Source organism: Schistocerca gregaria, chromosome 3, assembly GCF_023897955.1.
Source record: "Schistocerca gregaria isolate iqSchGreg1 chromosome 3, iqSchGreg1.2, whole genome shotgun sequence".
Lineage (NCBI taxonomy): Eukaryota > Metazoa > Arthropoda > Insecta > Orthoptera > Acrididae > Schistocerca > Schistocerca gregaria.
The window spans coordinates 359,420,289-359,444,190 of record NC_064922.1 but is presented as its reverse complement, the minus strand read 5'-3'; the positions used below and the strand labels follow the sequence as shown (position 1 = coordinate 359,444,190).

Genomic DNA, 23,902 nt, shown 5'->3' with positions numbered 1-23,902 from the left:
TGCATTCACTCCTTCCCATAGTCAGATCTTGATCTTTCTTCATTGCTGCTGAACATTAAATGAAGAAGAGTTTAGAATATTTTGCCAGTTACCATAAGCAGAATGCATCATGCTCTTAGTGTGTTATTCCAACAGACATTACCACAGTAAGTGCTAAATTTTTGACTGGGATTTCATCACTGTAATTCCACTCATGACAGTACTAGCAGGTTCTTTCATTTATCTAAAATTTGACACATGAGCACTTCTTGAGACCTGATGTCACTTTGCACACAAGAGACAGAAGGCAAAAGCGTAAAAGACAGTATATGGTGCTTTACATTCCATGAAACAACTTGGTAACTTGATAGATATCGTGTACTAAAGGATCAGAACCTCCTTTGATTTCCAGTGAGAGATAATAGCTATGCCTTGACATAAAGCAGAAGTGATGAAATCATATTTCCGTGTATTATATACTGTAAACTTTGTTTCCATTGCTACTTATATTCAGCTATAATGATATATTCCACATGAAAATAAAAAGTATTCAAGTACATGAAAATTGTTTACATTTTAAAATTCCATGTACAAAACTGTTTTATGTTGAGTATTCATATCAACCTTTATTTTTGCAGGCTCATCCAAATCCTTCAATTAACTGGTCTGAACAGATACTCAAAGCTCTCCGGCTGCCAAATATTATGTATGAAGATGTTCCCAACAAACCTCTTGATTACTATACTTGTCCATTTCGCAAGTCTAAAATAGACAGGTAATTAATACATACAATTTCCACATAAATTGATGTCGTCACAATTTTTTTCTCTACTTGTTATTGGTTGGTTGCAGTTTTTCATCTTTCTTTACTGCATGCAAGGTAGGGCAGACACAGATGAATGCATTTGTGAGTGCTGATTTTTTGAGTATTGCCAGATGAAGATGATGTTGCCATTTCCTAATAATTGATACTCTGTTTATATGAAAATTCTATAGGGGTTTGACTGTAATATGACAGATTTTGAAAACGTTGTAAACTGCAATTTATTTCCAGGGGCAAATGTAGAATCAGCTAATAATTTATTGGTTATGACCTGTAAATTAAAAGAATGGCAAAGAGATGAGACCTTAATAAATTGAAAGAACACATGGTTGTTGAAAGTTTCAAAGAAACCATGAGGCACCAACTGCCTGAAATGGAGGAAATGATCACAATAGAAAATGGAATAGTTTTGAGGATAAAGTAGTGAAAGTAGTGGAGGATCACACATGTAAAAGGATGAGGCATAGCAACATAACTTGGATACCTCACGAGAAATTGAATTTAATTGACAAAAGAGAAAATACAAAACCCAGTAAATAGAGTAAAAGGGAATACAGATGTCTAAACATGAGATTGACACAAAGTACAAAATAGCTAAGCAGGTATGCTTAGAGTGGCTGGACGTAAAATACAAGGCCCTAGAAGGTTGTATTAGAAGAGAAAAGGTAGATACCACCTACAGGAGAATTAGAGAGATATTAATTTTGAAGGAGAGAAGCACTTTTATGAACATAAAGAGGTCATATGGCAAGACAGTGCTAAGCAAAAGAGGAAAAGCTTGAAGATGGAAGGAATGTATAGAGGGGTTATACAATAAAAATGAATTTGAAGGCAATATTATAGAAAGGGAACAGGTAATAAATAAAGATGAGATGGGACATCCTTGGGAAGACCAATAGTACAAAACTATTGCACCTGGCATGCAAGATACACTGAGGTGACAAAAGTAATAGTGCAAAGAAATGCACAAATGTAGCTGATGGCAGAATTGGATATACAGGGTATAGAAGGGCAGTCCATTGGTGGTGCTGTGATTTGTACTTGGGTAATTCATGTAAAAAGTTTGTGATGTGTTTATGGCCCATGATGGGAATTAACAGACTTTGAATGTGGAATGGTAGTTGGAGCTAGATGCATGGGACATTACATATCGGAAATCATCAGGGAATTCAATATTTCAAGATCAATGTGCCAGGTGCATGCCAAGAATACCAAATTTCATGCATTACCTCTCACCATCAACCATGATGGCTGTCACTTAATAACCGAGAGCAGCGGCATTTGCATAGAGTTGTCAGTGCTAACAGACAATCATCACTGCATCAAGTAACCCCACAGATCAATGTGGGATGTTCGACAAACATATCTGTTCGGACAGTCTATCAGTAGTATGGTATTCTGTCTTATAGCAGGTCTTGTCATGGGTAAAGCCTCTTCCACTTTTGTCTGTCCATAGCCAGTCTTTTCATTTCTGAATATTTGCCTCCTTTGATATTGTCCAGCATTTGATATCTTCTTTTTCCTCTTCCCCTTTTTCCCTCACCATTCCTTCTATTCCTACCCTCAATAAACAGTCCCTTCTCAAACAATATCCAATCCAGTTCAGTTTTCTCTTTCTGATGACTATCACCGTATTTCTTTCTTCTTCAACTCTCCTTAATACTTTTTCATTGCTTTCTCAGTCTTCCCATTTCAATTTTTCCATTCTTCTCCATATCCACATCTCTAGTGCCTCCAATTTTCTTTCATCTTCCTTCCTCAATGTCCAGGTTTTTGCGCCATATAATGCAATGCTCCAGATGTAACCTTTGGCAAGTCTTTTCCTCAGATCTTTGTTTAGTGATCCACAAAGTAATTCCTATTTCCTCTTGAATCCTTCTTTTGGCATTGCAATTCTTTTCCTAATTTCTGTTGTGCAATACATATCATCCATTATTACACTTCCCAAGTAATTGAAGTTATTCACTTGCTACAAAATTTGATGTTAATTGGCTATGGCAACAGATGACTGACGTGAATGCCGTTGTTAAAAAAAAGGGCAAAACATTGCCTGTAGCACCGATCCTGGTCTCGTGACCAGGGTAAATGTGTCTGGGTTTCAGTTGGCAAGAGCTGATGGTAGGGTTTGAGAGTGGTGCAGACTCGAAGGCCTGGACACAAGTCGTCCATGAGGCACTGCGCAAGCTAGTGGTGGCTCGATAATGGTGTGGACTGTGTTTAAATTGAATGGACAGGGTTGTCTGGTCCAACTGAACCGATCGTGGACTTCATGTTCCCAAACGATGATGGAATTTTTATGGATGACAATGCGTCATGTCATAGGGCCCCAGTTGTTCGCAACTGGTATGAAGAACATTGTGGACAATTTGAGCAAATGATTTGGCCACCCGTATCTCCCAACATGAATCCAAATTAACATTAGTGGGACATATGAAGTGGCCGGTTCATGCTCAAAATCTTGCACCGACAGCACTTTCACAATTGTGGATGTCTATAGCAGCAACATGGTCATTATTTCTGCAGGAGACTTCCAATGACTTGTTGAGTCTATGACATGTTCATGTGCTGCACTATGCCAGACAAAAGGAGGTCCAATAAAATATTGGGAGGTATCCCATACTTTTGTCATCTCAGTGTACACGAGATGAAAATTCTCTGACTTCAAGAAGAAATATGTGAATATTACCAAACTATCAGCTTAATAAACCATATTTGCAAATATTGACAGAAACTAGTTGCAGAAAGATAGAAAAACTGATAAAGGGTGACCTCAGGGAAGATCAGTTTAGTTTCTGGAGAAATTAAGCAACATGAGAGGCAAGACTGACCCCACCAGTTACCATTGAAAAAAGGTTGAAGGGACACCTATAGCATTTTTAGATTTAGGAAGGCCTTTGATAATGTCAACTGACTTACTCTTTGAAATTCTGAAGGCAGGGGGGAATGAAATACAGAGAGTGGAAAGTTATTTACAACTTTTAGGAAACATACTACAGTTATCAGAAAAAAGAAATAAACTTGCAGGTTTGCTGATGGCATTCTAATTCTGTAGGAGGTTTTTTTTCTGTTTTCTTTTTTGTCATTCTTCTGGAGTGTAGCCTTGAACCTTAGTGATCTGTAGGTAGTAAACAGTTCAGAGAATATAAACTTTTATAATGTTTAACACCACAAATGTTCATTTGTTCCTCAAACCACAGTCACTATACAGTGAAATTTTTAAAAGATTATGTAACTAATTTTGATGCACTGAGTCAACATTTTCAAATGTAATCACAAACCTGGACAAGTGCAGCAATAATTGCAACTAAACTTCTTTCAAATATTACAAAAAATACTCTAAAACCAGTATACTAAAGCAAAAGCACCTAAAATGGGTCACAAGTTGTCATGACAATTTTTTGGTTGATCAGTCATTCCACACTATAACGAGGAGAACTGCATTGGGATGCACTGCATTAAGGTGTGAAAGCGCTGATGAACCAAAAACTGTCATGCCATTAGATTAATTATTCATTCCGTAGACCCATAAAAGAGGGAATCCTCCTGGGTATGGAACATGTCAGATAAACACATTACAAAAGTGTAATTAGAAAAACTTGAGTTTCATTAATTTTAATGATCCTCAGTCAATAAACAGTAGAATTATATACATGAATTAAATTCTTCTAATATTTACAGGTTTAATACTTAAATCTGCTTTCATTATATCCATCATTCAGACAGTTGCTAGTTTCTTGGCTATTACAACAAAGTATTGTCAAAAATTAAAGTATAATAAATTTTCATTAAAATGGTCTACCACACTTGCTGAGAAACTCATGGATGGAATAGGAGGAGTTGGCCACCAAAAATGCTTTTAAATTGTGTTTAAATTGTGCCTTGTCTGAAACTAAACTCTTAATAGTTGCTGGAACTTATTGACAATGTGTGTTGCTGAATACTGGCCTCCTTTCTGGTCAAGACTGAGTGATTTTAAATCTTTATGTATATTGTTCTTATTCTTAGTATTGGTACTGTGTACTAAGCAGTTAGTTGGAAAAAGAGATGTATTATTTAAAACAAACTTCATTAAGGAATAAATATACTGAGAAGCTGTGGTTAATATGCCCAGTTCTTTGAATAGGTTTCAACATGATCATATTGGATTTACACTACTCATTACTCTTATTATACGTTTGGGTACACAAAAAAATTTTCTCTGTTGGTAAAGTTACCCCAAAATATGATACCATATGACATAATGGAGTGAAAATAAGCAAAATATGCCAGTTTCCTTATATTTATATCTCCTATGTCTGATATCATTCGCATTGCAAACACAGACTTGTTTAGGTGCTTTAGCAGTTTGTTAGTATGTTGCTCCCAACTGAATTTATTATCAAGTTGTAATCCCAAGAATTTTACAAACCTCAACTTCTCTTATTTTCATGTCGTCATATTTTATACATACACCAGAAGGAAATCTCTTGAAAGTTCTGAACTGCATATAGTGAGTCTTTTCAAAGTTTAATGACAGTGAATTGTCTATGAACCACTTATTAATGTTGGTAAAAATTTGATTAGCTGCCTTTTTCTAAATTTATATTTGATTTACTATTTGTTGCAATGTTTGTGTCATCTGCAAATAAGACAAACTTGGCACCTGGTAATATAACAGATGACAGGTCATTAATATACACAAGAAACGGTAGTGGATCTAGTATGTAACCTTGGGGAACACCACATATAATTTCTTCCCAGTCAGATGATGTCTGATTGCCTGATGCTGAAGTGTTATGTAATGACACCATTTGTTTTCTATTAGTAAGATATGATTGAAACCACTTTGCAGCACTACCAGTGACACCATAATATTTTAATTTACTTAAAAAATGCTGCGATTCACACAATCAAACGCCTTTGACAGGTCACAGAATATGCCAGTTGCCTCTAATTTGTTGTCCAATGAATTAGCAACATTTTCGCTGTAAGTGTAAATAGCTTACTCAATATCAGAACCCTTAAGAAATGCAAACTGTGACTTTGACAGTATGTTATTTTCACTAAGGTGCTTGAGTAGACACTTGAACATAACCTTTTCAAAGATTTTTTAAAAAGCTGGCAAAAGTGAGATCAGTTGGTAATTCGACCTCATTTCTTTGTCCCCTTTCTTGTGGAGAGGTATAACTTCAGCATATTTAAGCCAGTCTGGGAATGTTCCTGTGACAAGTGATTGATTACACAAATAACTTAAGATATCACTAAGCCCACATGAACACTCTTTTATTAACTTTGTTGATATATTATATTAACCCCTATAATGCTTTGATTTCAAGGTCTTTATGATCAATTGTATTTCTTTGGGTGAAGTGAGTGTCAATTCCATTTTACTGAGATTGTTTCTGTGCACTGGTCTTAGATATTCCCTTGCATTATTTACTGAACCTGACAGCCCCATCAGTAACAGAGACAAAATATTTGTTTAAATGGTTTGTAACACATGTGTTTGTTACCAGGGTTTCATTTATTTTTAGAGCTATTTGTTCCTCCTCATTTCTGGTCCTACCTGTCTCTGAATTAACTATATCCCATATTGTTTTTATTTTATTGCTGGATGTATTTATCTTCTTCTCATAATGCAGGTGTTTAGATTTCTGGATAACCTTCTTCAATATTTGGCAGTAATTTTTGTAATGAGCTATAATGCTAGGATCAAAGGTATACTTACGAATCAGATAGTTTCTTTTTTGTCTCGCATGATATCTTTATCCCTTGTGTGATCAATGGTTCCTTATTAGACTTCTGCTTAATTTGAGTTACCTTCAAGGGAAAACAATTTTCAAATAAGGTGCTAACTTTATTAATGAATGTTTTGTATTTTTCATTTGTGTCTTGGATGCTGTAAACATCCACCCAATTAATTCCTTTGAGCAATCTCCTAAAATTCTCAGTTTTTGACTGTTTTATTGGCCTTCTGTACTCAGTTCTGATAATGGTTTACCCTCACAATTTTCAAAATTTAATGTTAGGTGTTGCATGTCATTGTCAGATAGCCCATTTACTACTGGTTTTGTAATGTGGCTTAGTTGCCTATAATTGTCTATAAATATATTATCAATGGCAGTCTTAGAACATTTCTATACCCTAGTTGGGAAATTTATGGTAGAAATTAAATTGAATTAGAATGTAACTGATTTCAGTATCTTTTGTCTACAGAAGTAGGAGGCTAACTTAAATTGTGTAAGGTTTAACATATCTATACCAGTGGTCACTTGATGTTCAGAGAGGCAGATTACATCAAATGGGTTAGATGACTCTAATTCATCAATGCTCATAAGTAGTTTACTAATTTTACTTCTACATCTACTTCTACTTGTGACCCGTTTCTGCTGCCTTTGCTTCAGTTTACTGGTTTTAGTGCATTTTTCATAATATTTGAAAGAAATGTGGTTGCAATTATTAATGCAGTTGTCCAGGTTTGTGGCTACATTTGAAAATGATGACTTGTTTGACCAAACTAATTATGTTACCTTTTAAAAATTTCATTGTTAGTAGCTGTGGCTTTTGATGACTGTAGCTGTGGCTTTTGACGACTGTAGCTGTGGCATCAAATTTCATTCAGTCACACTCCTTGAGACCATTATGTTGAAATACAAAAAAAAAAGTTTTAACATGTGGTGCTAAAGAAGAATATTGAAGATTAAATTGGTAGATTGGATAATTAATGAAAAGATGTTGAACCAAATTGGGAACAAGGAATTTTGTGGCACAACCTGAATTTAATAAATTGATTGGTAGGATATATCCTGAAGCATCAGAGATTTATCTATTTGTGATGGAGGGAATTGTGGAGGGTAAAAATTCTAGGAGGAAAGAGTGGTAGCCTGGTAATGTTAGGAAGTAGTACAGGTTACTAAGACTCTAGGTTGAGGGAACCAACCTGTTGTGAAGATGGAGGGATGCTCAGCTTAAGAGACAGGCATCAGAAAGAGTAGGTGGTCAAAAACCGTACGTTGCTGAGCAGTGTGCCATCTCTAGGCAAAAAGATAGGAGGACTGAGTAAAAGAAATGGATGAAATATGAGGAAGAGAAATGTGAAGTGCAAAAATAGTGCAATCAAGGATTAGGAGAAAAGCAGAAAAGAACATTAGGGAAAGCTGAAAAGAAAATAAATAAACCAATAACACAAAAAATGAGAAAAACATAAAGGGAAGAACAGGCATGCATTTACAGAGATTAGGAGCATAGGATGTGGGAATAAGTTTCAGAGCCAGTTCAGATTCTGGTGCATAGGAAAGCTAGTACCCGGTGAAAGTATCCAATTGGCTTGTGTGGTGTAGCTGGCACTCAGGTCCTTGAGAGTCAAACTGTAGAGCACACTCATTAACTGGGTGCTGTTTGTCTTCAAGGCAGACATGTTTTCTGTATCCACACATATATTTATTTATTTATTTACTGAATTATTTTCTGTGCTGTTATTTTTATCTTCATGTTTCCCCTGTCTGTCTATCTTTGGTTTCTCCCATCTCCTTCCCCGCTTTCCTCCCAGAAAATGCACAATTCATTTCACTTCCCATTCATCTGTCTCATACTCCATCCTTACCTTCTTGCTTCCTCAAGGCTCCCTGAAGAAGCAACTGAGTTTCAAAAGTATCACTAGTTCTCTGCTGTGGACTGCTGCTGCTAATCCTGGTGTTTTCAGTCTGAATAATTGTTTGATACAGCCCTCTTTGTAGGTCTGCCGTGTGCAAGTATCTTCATCTCTCCGTAACTACTGCAGCCTAGAGCTGTTTGAGCCTGTTTACAGACACAGTGCTTACCGGTTTACCATTACAACCTACTTCAATCTCTGATGCCTCTCCTTTATCTCCTCTCATGCTCACAATAGCTGAGTCCCTTTCAACTCAGGGAAAGGATGACCTGCCTCTCCTTTTTAACCTTCCTCTTTCCTACATGAAGAAGGAACTGACAGTTCCAGAAGCTAAAATAATTTTTTCCTACTTTCTTATGCATGTCACAAGAGGAGGTGGTATACTTCAAAAATGCCAGGTGACCCAGAGAGATTGCAGTTAGTTTACATCACGAACAGGCAGAGAGTCTGAAATCAGATACTAGATCATAAGGCATGCCCAGGAGCAGATATAAACTGAGATAAAAATTTAGTAGTGACAAAGAGCAGGCTGAAGTTCAAAATACTAGTCAGGATCAATCAGTGCTTGAGGAAACGGAATGTGGAAGTACTAAGGCATGAAGAGGTACGCTTTAAGATCTCTGAGACTATAGATACTGCTATAAGGAATAGCTCAGTAGGCAGTTCAGTTGAAGAGCAATGGACTTCTCAAGGAGGGAAATCAAAGATGTTGGTAAGAAAACCATGGGTATAAAGAAGGTAACTATGAATAAACCACAAGTAACAGAAGAAATACTGAAAGTGATTGATGAAGGAAAGAAATACAAAAATATTCAAGGAAATTCAGGAATACTGAAATACAAGTCACTTATGAATTAAACACTGTAAATAGAAAATGGATGAAAACTAAGGTGGACTGGCTGTGTGAAAAATGTGAAGAAATCAAAAAAGAAATTGTCAGGAGGACTGACTCAGCATATCAAAAAGCTGCCACAACCTTCGAGGAAATTAAAAGCAAGGATGGTAACATTAAGAGTGCAATGAGAATTTCATTGTTAAATGCAGAGGAGAGGACTGATAAATGAAAAGAGTATATCAAAGCCCTCTATGAGGGGAAAGATGTGTCCAGTGATGTGATAGAAGAAGAAACAAGAGGCAGTATAGAAGAGAGGGGAATCCAGTATTAGAATCAGAATTTAAAAAAAGCTCTGGAAGACTTAAGATTGAGTAAGGGTTAGGTAACAGTCCATCAGAACTTCTAAATTCATTTGGAAAAGTGGCAACAAAATGGCTATTCACATTGGTGTGTACTATGTATGAGTCTGGCGATATACCATCTGACTTTCAGAAAAACACCGTCCGCACAATTCCAAAGATTGAAAGAGTTGGCAAGTGTGAGGATTACTGCGCAATCTCCTTAACAGCTCATACATTCAAGTTGCTGACAAGAATAATATGCAGAAGATAGAAAAGAAAATTGAGGATTTGCTGGATAATGACCAATTTGGCTTTAGGAAAGGTAAAGGCACTGGGAAGGTAGTTCTGACATTGTGGCTACTAATCAAAACAAGACAAAAGAAAAATCAAAACGCTTTCATAGGATTTGACAACCTGGTAAAAGTGTTTGACAATGCAGAATGGGGCAAGATGTTTGAAATTCTGAGAAAAATAGGAGTGAACAATAGGAATGGCAGGTAATGTACAATATGTACAAAAGCCAGTAAGAGTTGAAGGCTGAGGATGAAATACAGTGAAATACTTTAATTAAAAAGGGTGTAAGACATGGATGTGGTCTTTCACCCCTACTGTTCAATCGATATGTTGAAGAATCAATGACCCAAAATAAAGGCATGTTTCAAGAGTGGGATTAAAAATATAGGTGCAAGAATATTGGTGATAAGATATGCTGATGACATTGCTATCCTCAGTGAAAGTGAAGAAGTATCACAGGATCTGTTGAATGAAATGATCAGTGTGATGAGTACAGAATATGCATTGAGAGTAAACTGAAGAAAGATAAAAGTAATGGGAGATAGTAGAAATGAGAACAGTGAAACCTTAACATCAGGATTGTTTTTACATGAAATTAAGGAACTCTGCTTCCTAGGCAGCAAAATAAATTGGAGCGAAGAGGAAATAAAAAAGCATGGTAGCACAGGGAAAAAGGGCTTCCTGGCCAAGAGAAGTATACTAGTATCAAACATTGGCCTTAATTTGAGGAAAGAGTTTTTGAGAATGTATCTTTGGAGTGCAGCATTGTATGGTAGTAAAACATGGACTATGGGTAAACTGGAAAAGAAGAGAATTGAAGCATTTGAGGTGTGATGGTACAGAAGACTGTTGAAAATTAGATGGACTGATAAGGTAAGGAATGAGGTGGTTCTCCAGAGAATTGGTGAAGAAAGGAATATATGGAAAATAATAAGAAGGAAGGAAAAAAGGTGTCTGTTGACAGTACTTAAGGTTTCATCTCCTGAAGACAAGTTATGGCCAGACATTGTGTGTCCATAAAGTGAATTTTCATTCAATACAATTGTTGTTACTATTTTTTCTTTGCTTTCATTTTGGAACTCCCTTCGAAGGATGGCAAGATACAGTGCAAAAGATTAATTATGAAGGAATGGTCTTTCTTAATTGATTGCCAAAGATAGTGTTATCAAGAGAAAACCACTGGAGTTACAACTGATGAGAGAGATGTGGAGAATGTGTTTACAAATTAAGCAAAACAGTAAGATTAATGGCACATTACTATGAAAATTTTGGACAATGTTGAAAACGCAGTACATGAATAAATTTCTCACTAATAAATTTTTCAATGGTAAATGATGCTGTTCTCATAGAAATTAAGTTTATTTTTCTCTGCTGGCAGCATCATCACTTCAAAATATCACAGTTTCTCTTTATGCTCTGACCTGCACAATGTAAATCCTTCGAGATAGGACTAATGTATTAAATGATGATGTGTTGATTTAGTTGGTACTGTTATTATTTTACTATTGCATTTTCAGCATTTGTTCAGATTTCAAGCATAAGATTTTGACATGTGGGTTGTTGATGAGCAGACATTGTAGTATGTTCCCAACATCAATCTTCATATCAAAAAGCTTACACTTGAAAATGGCAGAATTGTAGTACTGAAATATAAGCAGAAACAGCTAAAAGCAACATGACATTTAAAAATTCTATAGAAGCTACCAACCCATATTACAGGCAAAGTACAGGGTTAATTGTTTTGCACTCATCACTGTGTTAGCCACATCTATTCACAGCAAATATTCCTTAACTATATATTCCCATACCTCTGTAATCTCAGAAAACTTTAACTCCTCATTCTTCTTTCCCTCAGCAACCATAAGCAAGAATCACATCACCTGCATGCATTTCAGAGCTGTTAGCACCAAATTGTAATATGCCATCCTTATTTGCACATTAAAAAGAGCCAAGAATTATTTTCTGTCAAATAAGCTTTCATATAATACTTGTCGGAAATGTGGCTAAAACCACATATATCCTATGTAAATGTTCGTCTCATGGGTTACATGTTTCTTAGGGCTCATAGGCCAAACAAAGTGATGGAAGTGTTGGTGCATATATAAGCATGTTGTTGACTCATAATGAAGAAAGGCAAGCAGAACTCATATTCATAGAAATAAATCTACATTGTCTCATAAAAATACATGCACCACACATTCACTTTCTTGTAAATGTAATTACAATGAGAAAGACTGACAAAGCAAGAGTTATTAGTCCCAAAGAGATGCAATTAAAACAGATAAATATCACAACATCCAGTTCCTGGTCACGGTGCTAGAGACCACATCTATTTGGCAAAGAGGCTGCTAGTGAGTAGGTCAATAGCTGGCAGCTGCTGAAGGTGAAGCTCAACATGGATGGTATCATTGTCATAGTGGCAGCTCCAGAGGGAGATCTGATAGTGGACTTTTGTAGTCAGCACCTGGCCCTTGAAACTCACTTTGAGTGAGCTACGATAGCCCAGGCACTGGCATTAATACTGCCTGGGTACCAGGATACTGCAGGTGCTGCGTTTGGTCTTGGGGCCCATAGAGAAGTAGTAGCTCATGGGGCCAGTGACTTCTGGTGGCAGTTGAGTTGCTGCCTGATGGCTGGGCAGAGTGCAACCATCCCTCCTATGTTGTCTGAAGAACTCTTCCCTACAAGGTCTGTGCCTGCATATCCCAGGGTGTTGGTTCCTAGCTGAATAGGCACAAGTCCTCAGCACAGCATTCGCCCCACCCCTCCCATTGCTCCACTCTACCCCAAAGGGGAGGAGAGATGGTAGCACTTCTCAACATCTCTGCTGTGACTGGAATTGCTAGGTAGTTGAGGTCCACCTCCTTCAGTGTTGGTACTAGTGTGGCTTGTGGAGCAGCTGACAGCCATTCCAGAGAGCTGGTCATGGCAGACAGGCTGGCAGTATCTGAGATGGGCATTGCGGAGGACCTCTGACTCTGCAGCAAAGGGTAATGAGCAACTAATGTACCCAGAAGGAACCACAAGAAGACCGCAATTGGTTAATGTGCTTACTGAAACACTGTGCCGTCACATCGACCATGACCCAGCTCAGAAGATTGGAAACAACTCTGGGAAACAAATACTGGCAGTCTTTGATAAATACAAGGGTCCATATACTTTCTTGGAGAGAGAGGTGGTAGCCGCTGGACTGCCAAGAGGAGGGTGGGGCACTGGTGGGATGGGTGATACATAACTGCAACCAATGGGGACGGTTGTGGAGGGCTTCTGCTGGAGTTGAACCATCCTGGGAAGTGCAGTGATAAGTTTAAAGGCCTCGTCCAAAGGGTGATGGCAGTGGAGCTCAGACAGCTGAAATTTAAATATACAGACAAAATGTTCAGCTAGACCATTATATGGAGGGTAGAAGGGCACAATATGTGTCAGTTCTATGGCATTTTCTCGACAGTAAGTGGATAATTCTGTGGAAGCAAATTGAGAGCTGTTACCATTAATAATAGTTTCTGGCAACCATTCAGCTGGAAAAAATGTAGAAGAGGATTTGAATGGTTTGCCCTGCAGATGTGGTAGACATGCATAAGACATAAGGGAAAACACTGTTAGCATCTATGGCAACTAACTGGGAGTAGCCCAGTAAGGGAACTGCAAAATCTGGGTGCAACCAGGGCAAGGAGGCAGGAGTGTCTGACCAAGGAAAAAATAATGTGGAGGGGTGGTCTGCATGCTCTTGCAGGTGGAGCAGGAGGTAACCTGGGTGATAACTACATGCAAGCCCTGCCAGTTGACACATTGGCATGCCAGACACTTAGTGAGCACAATGCCTCAGTGTCTGACATGGAACAGACACAGGTCCCACTGCTGAAGGCTGTCCAGGATCACGACCCTGTGGCTGTTGTCCCTCTAGTGCAGGAGCACATCATTGAGGGTGGAGAGCTCATTCTGGTGATACCAGTAAGATGAGACCTCAAAGTGTTATAGATGCTTGCAGTCTGGCAGCCAATTGCATTGTGCTGGTGAAGTACCTTAAGGAGTACTGGATTCTCAACAGTGTGGTGTGCAATGACCTTGGCATCCAGTACAGTAGAAGGTTGCCCATGATTACCTTGGCAGCAACATCAGTTGGAAGCAGACTTTGGGATCTGCATCAAAGCCAGACACAAGAGGTGATCAGCATTAGCTTGTTAGGTTGTTTAATGGTACTGAATGTTATAACTTGAAAGAAACAGTACCAACCACAGACAGAAGGCTGCATATTTTTTTTATAATATATAAAATAGAAAGAAACTTCCACATGGGAAAAATATATTAAAAACAAAGATTCCAAGACTTACCAAGCGGGAAAGTGCCGGCAGACAGGCACATGAACAAAACACACAAACACACACACAGAATTACTAGCTTTCGCAACCGATGGTTGCTTCTTCAGGAAGGAGAGGGAAAGACGAAAGGATGTGGGTTTTAAGGGAGAGGGTAAGGAGTCATTCCAATCCCGGGAGCGGAAAGACTTCCTTAGGGGAAAAAAAGGACAGGTGTACACTCGCGCGCGCACACACACACACACACACACACACACACACACACACACACACACACACACACACACAAGCAGACATATTTAAAGGCCTATAAATATGTCTGCTTGAACCCACATCCTTTCATCTTTCCTTTTCCTTCCCTCTTTCCTGACGAAGCAGACGCCGGTTGCGAAAGCTCAAATTCTGTGTGTGTGTTTGTGTGTTTTATTCATTGTGCCTATCTACCGGCACTTTCCCGCTTGGTAAGTCTTGGAATCTTTGTTTTTAATATATTTTTCCCATGTGGAAGTTTCTTTCTATTTTATATATATACTTTTGCAACATTCTGAAAAGAGAGAGTGAGGGCTTGTGGTCCATGAACACTGTCATGAAACTTTTTTATACCAAATACGTTTGCTAGGGCTTCTTTATTGATTCAATGTTACAGTGCGCAACAGAGAGTCTTGGGCACAAATGCAGCTGGTCATTTCACCCTGTCAGTCTCATGTGAAAGAGGCACCCCGAACCCATAGACCAATGCATCAGCTGTCAAGATGAGGAGCTGGATGGTGGGCTGGAGGAGGGCCTGTTGCAACCCCCAGAACATTTTTGCATGGGAGTTAGTGTAATGGTTCTGCAATGGCTGCTGCATGCAAAATAAATTTATGGCTGTAATTGACCTGCCCCAATATTGATTTCAGCTGGCTTGTGTTGGTGGGGACTGTGTGTGTTTGCACCAACTCAGAATACTGTGGGACAGATGAATGCCTTACTCACTAAAAATGTGACCCCAGTATTCCACTTGTTGAACAAAAAAGTGGTACTTGTCTTTACTGCATTTGAGATTGATTTGTTGGAATGACTAAGCAGTGGGGAAGGGGGGGGGGGGGCGTTGTTAGCTAAGTACTATGCATTCTTGCCTATGATCTGAAAGTCATCTGAATAATTTTCTAGTTATGGCATGCTGTGGGTGAAATGCTTGAAGTGACACTGAAAATGGCTGGAGCACTAACGATGCTAAATGGATGTCTACTACAGTGCAACAGTCCAAAAAGAGGAACTGTCTGTGAGGCAGGCCATTGTGTCATCTACTTTGGGAACAGGCTACATGTCTGTGCCAGACTGGATATTAAATGTCATCTGCTAGTCTCCACATATGCACAATTTGCTGTTTGGTTTTTCTGTGAAGAGGATGAAAGTGGTCTATTGGCTCCGGGGAATGGGAGTGGTGATATCCTCATCTGCAACTGCTATAGCTCCAGCCCAAGTTTGTCTTCGAATGGGAAGAGAACATTTCAGGCCTGATGGGAGAAGAGCCACATGTGCTTTGAAATCTTTACACCTGAAGAGCATTGACTACTGAGTCAAACTTCAAAAAGAGGTCTTTTGGTTAGGCGTTGTGCCCAGCAAATTGACGCTGGGGTTTGAGTCATGGATTTCTAAGCCAAGAGCGTTGAACAGATCTAAGACCAAGAGACCGATGGCTCCAGAAGCATCGATGACCAAAATCCTGGATGCGAGGGTGGTCAAACACTTGTTGTGGATCCTGGGTGACAGACAACTTGAGAGGATGCTAAAAAGCTCCAGTAATTGGGAGACATGTTTCTAAGGAAAAGCACTCCATCTTCAGGCCGGGACCATCCAACTGTTGTCATCCTCAGCTAAGGATGCGGATAGGAGGGGCATGTGGTCAGCACACCACTCTCTCGGTCGTTATAATGGGTTTCTTTGACCATAGCCGTTACTATTCACTTGAGTAGCTTCTCAATTGACGTCATGAGGTTCAGTGCACCCCGAAAAATACCAATAGCACATGGCGGCCCAGATGGTCACCCATTCAAGTGGCGGCCATGTCCAACTGTGCTTAGCTTCAGTGATTTTACGGGAACCAGTGTATCCACTGTGGCAAGGCTGTTGCTTTCTAATGAAGGGTTCTTCAATTTAAGGATCTCTGTGTGTAGTCCTTCATAAGGAGTATGCACAAGAAACATATCCTGAACCAAGGAAACTGTATATGATTGCTTACTCTGAATATTACTGCACTGGAAACAGCATTCATGAGAGAAACCTCAGGAGGTGGGCAATGCATTCGCATTAACATTGTCCATTAAGTTTATGGCACCTGAAAAAACTTGGGTTAGGTTGCCACCTCACACACCTGAGAGTCTTCTAACAAACTGGACTTCAACTTGCCACAGGGCAGAGCATGGAGTTCCACTTCTGGTTTAAGTAGGTGCTGGAGGTGGTATGGCACAAAGGTGTGCTGCTGAATATTGCATGCAATGCTATGGGTTAAGTAGTAGTTCACCCATGGCTCAGCATTGTTGAACTGCTGGAAGGGTGGGGTGCTGTCCAGAAGGCCTTGATGATAGTCAATCTGAGAGGGGCAGTTGAACAGCTCTGGAGGTGACATGGAGATGGCAACCAGCTGCTCAGTCAGGAGTTTTTGGGTGTGCTGCATCTGTTGTAGCAGTAACACCACCTGGGCAGAGATATCTGCCAGTTTTGTCATGCTGGAAGCAACGTGGTAGTAAGTGTACATGAAAGTTGCAGAAGACACGCTAAAGCACTGTCTTCCTGGGTCAAAGCATACGTATACTTCATCACCAACTGACATCTGCCAAAGGCAGCACAGGAAAAATACCCATGTATGAAATGAATATGAAGTTTACTGTAACACACAGAATCAATCTACTCTGAGAGGAGTTAGTGTGGAAGCAAGTCACTTCTTGAATGTTGAAAAGGACAATAACAATATCTAATAGCTGAAAGCCTGGAAATGTCACTATATATTGCAAGTTCCCAAAGCCATGGTTCAGGCACTTGAGCAAGATACAGTCAAAGTCATAAAGAGGTGCACAAAAGTTTAAGTCTGGCATATTGCTGATGGAATAACAAAGACAAGTATTACAAAATCTAATTGCACAATTGGTGCTTGGCCCAAAAAACTCACTTGGAGGGAGCCCTTGCAGCTTAGCCCAGGTACCGGCCTAAATCCTGCCCTGGCACCAGGATACTGCAGTTGCTACTTTTGATCTCCTGCCTTTGGAGAATAAAAGTCCATGGGGATAATGATCTCTGGTGGCACTTAGGTTGCCACTTGGTGGCTGGGCAGATAGTACTGATCCCTTGGGTGTCACCTGAAGAGCTGTCTCTTGTGAGGTCCATGTCCACATAATACATGTGTGTTGTTGGTTCCTGGCTGAGCAGGCATAAGGCCTCCACACAGCAATATCAGATTATCCATAATCAAGAACACCACAGATAGCTTAGTACCAGGCTTAAGATATATTTAATTTTTCTCTTGTGAATAGAACATATCCCATTCCATGAAAAAGCAGCATAGTCTGACCTATCCCGAAGAATAAAACACCACAATCACCTAGTGATTACTGACTGATCACTCTGTACAAATTCTGCAATATACAGGGTCTTTATAAACAAATATCAGGGTTTTAATGCTTTACAATATTTATTACATTAAACTTACAGTTATAAATGATATGTCAAATGAAAGAGAAACTCAAACAGTTTTCCCAAGAACCTTATAAATGTTCAATGTGAGCACCATTTGCCAAACAGCACACATCAAGTCTATAGCCGAGTTCTTCCCAAACATTGATAAGTTGCCTTGCATGGCCTCCACATTCACCCAACCTAACGCCATGCAATTTTTTCCTTTGGGGCTTCAAGGATTGTGTGTACATGCCTCCGATACCAGCAGACCTCCCTGAATTAAGAAACTGGATTGAAGCAGCTGTTGCTACAATCACTGAAGACACACTTATCAATGTTTGGGAATAACTCAGTTTTAGACTTGATGTGTGTCGTGTGACAAATGGTGCTCACATTGAACATTTATAAGGTTCTTGGTAAAACTAAGTTGCTCTTTCACTTGACATATCATTTATAACTGCAAGTTTAATGTAATAAATATTATAAAGTGTTAAAACCCTGATATTTATTTATAAACGTGCTGCATTGTGCGTGACCAAATTACTGAATACTTACACAAATATCACTCATATGACAAATATCAGTTAAGCTTTTGTAAATAACACAACACTAATCCTGCATTAATTAAGGTAACTCAAGACCTGAAATAGCCCATGATCAACTGACACCACTAGTACCCAACAAAGTGTTTCATACCAACTTTGACATACTGCTCAGAAAAGTGAAACAGCTAAAATTTTCTTATAGCACACTGAAGTGGTTTAAAAATTGCGTGAGGAAAAGACAGCATTGTGTTGTCTGTGGTAATGAAAAGTTGTCCTAGAAGCAAATTTTCCCAGGAGGGTCACAGGGATCAGTTCTGGGCCCACTATTTTATGTCAATAATATCTTGTCAGTTCTGTCTCCCTGTCAATACCATTTCTGAGTTGACAATCTCCAGGTTCACCTAAGTGCCAGATACATTAATACTGTGTTCATACAGATGAATGGTGATACTCCTTCAATGGCGAGAAGAGTGCAAAACCTGAGACTCAAACTAAATGTGAAAAAATGCTGAATATCCCTATCATAAATTAATAAGGTCTGAATTCCATAAACAATTGCATCATGTTGTTCTTGACAGTATTCCAGTAATTATAAAAAATAATGGTGAACTTGGGTGTAATTTTGAAAGAGATTGCAATTGAGAAGAAAATATTGTCACCAGGTGGCTTGCCTCTGTGACCAAAAAATTTTATGGAAGCTATTTCAGTACGACGTGAAACATAAATTTGTGCAGTTACTTATTCTACTGAACCTTCACTAATGTGATGTAATCCAACATGGCAAAGCAGTGAGAATACTAGACAGCTAGAACTAACCAAAAGTGCTTGTGTACATTATGTTTGCTACATCTGTCTATTTGACAATGTCAGTGTTTCATACACCCAGTTACGTTGACTGTAGCCAAACAAAACACATTGCTACCACATGCTGTGTTTGCTTAGACTCCACAGGGCATAGGAATCCAGTAAATTGCATCAGATATTAAGCACCTGTCATCTCTATCATAATTGAGGCAGTCTCACTTATTTAGTACCCTAGTTGTGTCCATCCAAAAAACAAACACTTGCAAACTTCATTTCTGGAACTTGACACTCTGCATCCTATGCACAATTAAATGCCCTGCTACTTTTATTTTAAGAAGCAGCTGGAGCACTTTCTTCTGGCAGTTTCACGTTCCCCAAAAGTTGTATATGGTCAGTTCACTTTGTCAAATAGTGAAGCAAATGCCCCCTATCTTCTTCCATTTATGCTTCTTTTCTCTTGTCATATCTGTCAATCACCCCCCCTGTGGGTTCGGGGGTAAGAATAGGCCCACGGTATTCCTGCCTGTCGTAAGAGGCGACTAAAAGGAGTCTCAAACGTTTTGGCCTTGTGAGATGGTCCCCTAATGGGTTTGACCTCCATCCTTCTAAATTTTCCAAAGAGCGAGCCGATTGGGGAAGGGCGCCTTACAAGGAGCGATGTGTCCATCATGCATTACCATCTCTAGCCAGGTTTGTCGTCATCGCTTAGCAGTCCCGCTCACCTACCATCTCTTGGGTGTGGATTTGTTCTTGGGGGCAGTTTATTGCAGTCTGCTATGCTGTGTCGCGTTATGCGCCAATGACGATATTGGACTAAATCACCTGAAATCCAGCACGGTAGCCAGTCCATTGTGGTGGGGCCGCCATGTACCCTGTTGGTTGTAGCCCCCTGACTACACAGGGATCGCTCTGCTGATGCCAGCGCCGTTAACTCCCCACGTATGCCAAGGAGTAGATGCCTATCTCCTTGGGGCATTGGGACTCCTGGCAATGGCCATCCTGCCAGGTGGTCGTTGCTGAGGCTGGGTGGGGAGGGCCCTTGGTCGGAGTAGGTGGCATCAGGGCGGATGACCCGCAATGAAGCATGGTAGATCATCTCTTGCTGGCGGCCAGCCGCCAGCAGTCTCTAAGCGTTCCAGGGCTCAATACAACGCAACTACATATGACCCCAAATCGTTCCCCTCCCTGGCTACACCATGGGAGGAACGAAAGACTAAGGATGCCAGCGAAACATACTCGCCCCGCTACCTGGTGTGTACGAGAGCTGATGGTGAATCCTTTACATCCATGAAGCCTCAGTTCTTCGTCGAGCACTTAGAGGACAAGTTCGGGGAGGTGGAGGGCTTGTCCAAAATGCGCTTGGGCTCGGTTCTGATCAAATCGGCGTCCTCCGCCCAGTCCCGCCGGTTACTCGATTGTAACAAGCTGGGGGATGTTCCGGTTACAATCACGCCCCATAAGAGTCTTAATATGGTCCAGGGCATAATATTCCATCGGGACCTTCTATTGCAGTCCGATGACGAGCTTCGCGCCAATTTAGAGCGGCGAGGTGTTCACTTCGTCCGGCGCGTACATCGTGGTCCAAGGGATAAGCAGGTTGCCACCGGTGCCTTCATCTAGGCCTTCGAGGGTGATACCTTACCTGAGAAGGTCAAGGTGATGGTCTATCGTTGTGACGTCAAGCCATATATCCCTCCCCCGATGCGGTGTTTTAAGTGCTGGAAGTTCGGACATATGTCTTCCCGCTGTACTTCCAGCCTCACATGTCGAGATTGTGGACGCCCATCACATCCCAATACTCCATGTGCTCCGCCTCCCATCTGTGTAAACTGCGGAGAGCACCACTCGCCTTGCTCGCCGGACTGCAGGATCTTCCAGAAAGAGCGCAAAATCATGGAGTATAAGACCCTGGACCGCCTGACATACACTGAGGCCAGGCAGAAGTTCGAACGCCTCCATCCTGTTCGAATGACTGCCTCTTACGCCGCGGCTACTACTGTTATGGCCCCATTAGCTCTCCCTCAGACTGCCACCTCTCAGAGCCGGAATGCTACACCTGCCCCCTTGATGGTGGGGGGCCACTTCACTCCCTGCTGCTCCTGCACTACCTGCCTCAGGAGCAGCAACCCCCCCAACCATCGGGGACATCAGTCCCCACTTCTAAGCTGGGGAAGCCTCAAACTTCCCCGGCTCGAATAGCACGGAAAGGGTCCCTTGGGTCCCTTCCTTCCCAGGTTTCCGCCTTTGGGAAGGGTGACGTCAGCCAATGGAAGAAAAGCAGACCAGCGGCTGGTCGCAGGGCTTCCTGCTCCTCCTCCGTCCCAGAGACTGACTCGCTGGAGCCCTCCCAGCCAATGAAACCCAAGGACCAGAGAGACAAGACGAAGAAGACGACCTCTAAGGCCAAGGACCACGCGGTGGCATCCACCCCACTGCTCCCTACAGGCTCTGCGTCCGAGGATAAGGTGGAGATCCGGGCGTCCGCTGAGGACCTGGATCTCGCCGGACCCTCAGACACCATGGAAGCAGATTGTACTGGTCCTCCATCGGTGGCAGCAGGTGACCCAGTGGCGTGATCTGCCTCCTCGGCCCCTTCACGCATTTTTCGGACATGGACAAAGCGATACTCCAGTGGAACTGCAGCGCTTTTTTCCACCACCTTGCTGAGCTTCGCCAACTCATCAGCAGTCACCCTTTCCTCTGCATTGCCCTACAGGAAACTTGGTTTCCGGCAATGCTGACCCCTGCCCTACGTGGGTATCGGGGTTATTACAAGAACCGGGCAGCTTATGAGAGGGTATCTGGTGGAGTCTGCGTCTACATCCTTAACTCTGTCTACAGCGAATGTGTACCTCTTCACACACCTTTAGAGGCTGTCGCTGTAAGGATGTGGACGCCTCAGCCTATTACTGTCTGCAGTTTGTATCTTCCGCCAGGTGGTGATGTCTCGCGTCATGTGTTGGCTGTGTTACTGGGCGACTTTAACGCCCATAACCCCCTGTGGGGTAGCGCCGCGATTACTGGCCGGGGTAGAGATGTCGAGACTCTTCTCTCGCAGCTTGACCTCCGCCTCTGAAACACTGGAGAGCCGACACATTTCAGCGTAGTCCATGGCACATTTTCGGCCATCGACCTTTCTATCTGCAGCCCCGGACTTTCACCATCCATCCACTGGAGTGTCCATGACGACGTATGTGGTAGTGACCATTTCCCCATCTTTCTGTCACTACCACAGCGTCACTCTTCTGAACGCCCCTCCAGATGGGCTCTGAATAAGGCTGATTCGGGTTTGTTCTCCTCTCTCGCCACTATCGCACCTCCTTCCCCTGACACCAGTGATGCGGTGGTTCAGTCGGTCACCACCGGCATCGTTTCTGCGGCGGCATCTGCGATTCCCTGTTCATCCGGGTCCCCTCGGCGGAGGACTGTGCCTTGGTGGGCACCCAAGATCGCAGAGGCGATTAGAGATCGCCGGCGGGCTCTTCAACGCCATAAGCGGCACCCGTCCTTGGAGAACCTCATCGTTTTTAAACAGCTCCGTGCCCGTGCCCGACGCCTTATTCGCCAACGGAAGCAGGAGTGCTGGGAACAGTATGTTTCCACCATTGGCGTCCGTACCTCTGCATCGCAGGTTTGGGCTAAGATTAGGCGACTCCATGGCTATCGGCCGCCTGTCTCTGTCCCTGGGCTTTCGCTGAATGGAGTGGTGTGTACTGACTCCGACATGATTGCGGACCGGTTAGCAGCGCATTTTGCTCAGTGTTCCGCATCTACGAATTACCCACTGGCCTTCCGCTCCCGGAAAGAGCGGTTGGAAAGTTGGAGGCTTTCCTTTCACACGCGCCACGCGGAGTCGTACAATGCTCCTTTCAGCGACTGGGAATTCCAGAGTGCACTATCTGCTTGCCCTGATACGGCTCCTGGGCCAGACCGCATCCACAGCCAGATGCTGAAACACCTCTCTGTGAATTGCCAGCGACGCCTCCTAGATGTTTTCAACCGCATCTGGGTTGAGGGTGTGTTCCCGTCTCAATGGCGAGAAAGCATCGTCCTCCCCGTGTTGAAACCTGGCAAGAACCCGCTGGAGGTGGACAGCTACCGCCCCATAAGCCTCACCAACGTTCTTTGCAAGTTGCTAGAACGTATGGTGAGCCGGAGGTTGAGTTGGCTCCTCGAGTCTCGAGGCCTTCTGGCTCCGTCTCAGGGTGGGTTCCGTAAAGGCCGCTCTGCCGTCGATAATCTGGTCTCCCTAGAGTCTGCCGTCCATACAGCCTTTGCACGCCGCCAACATCTGGTTGCCGTCTTCTTCGACATGCGGAAGGCGTACGATACGACTTGGCGATATCACATCCTGGCCACACTTCATGGGTGGGGTCTTAGGGGCCCGCTCCCGATTTTTATTCAGAATTTTCTTTCGTATCGTTCCTTCCGCGTGCAAGTTGCTGCGTCCCATAGTTCCTCCCGGGTCCAGGAGAACGGGGTCCCACAGGGGTCTGTCCTCAGTGTCTCCCTGTTTTTAATTGCGATCAATGGGCTCGCTGAGGCGGTGGGATCGTCCGTCGCAGCTTCGTTGTATGCAGACGAATTCTACCTCTACTACAGCTCCGCTGGCATTGCAGTTGCTGAGCGCCAGTTGCAGAGCGCTATCCGCAAGGCGCAGTCGTGGGCTGTAGCGCACGGC

At 42.0% G+C, this 23,902-nt stretch overlaps 1 protein-coding gene across 7 annotated transcripts in view; it reads left to right on the top strand.

Annotated features, from left to right (window-relative positions):
- LOC126354052 (anoctamin-7-like) overlaps positions 1 to 23,902 on the top strand; it is a 725,127-nt gene that overhangs the window by 573,967 nt on the left and 127,258 nt on the right. For all 7 annotated transcript variants that reach the window (XM_050003410.1, XM_050003407.1, XM_050003408.1 and 4 more), the window contains exon 5: positions 618 to 754. In XM_050003410.1, coding sequence (XP_049859367.1) covers positions 618 to 754 — 137 coding nt within the window. The remainder of the gene's footprint in view (positions 1 to 617; positions 755 to 23,902) is intronic.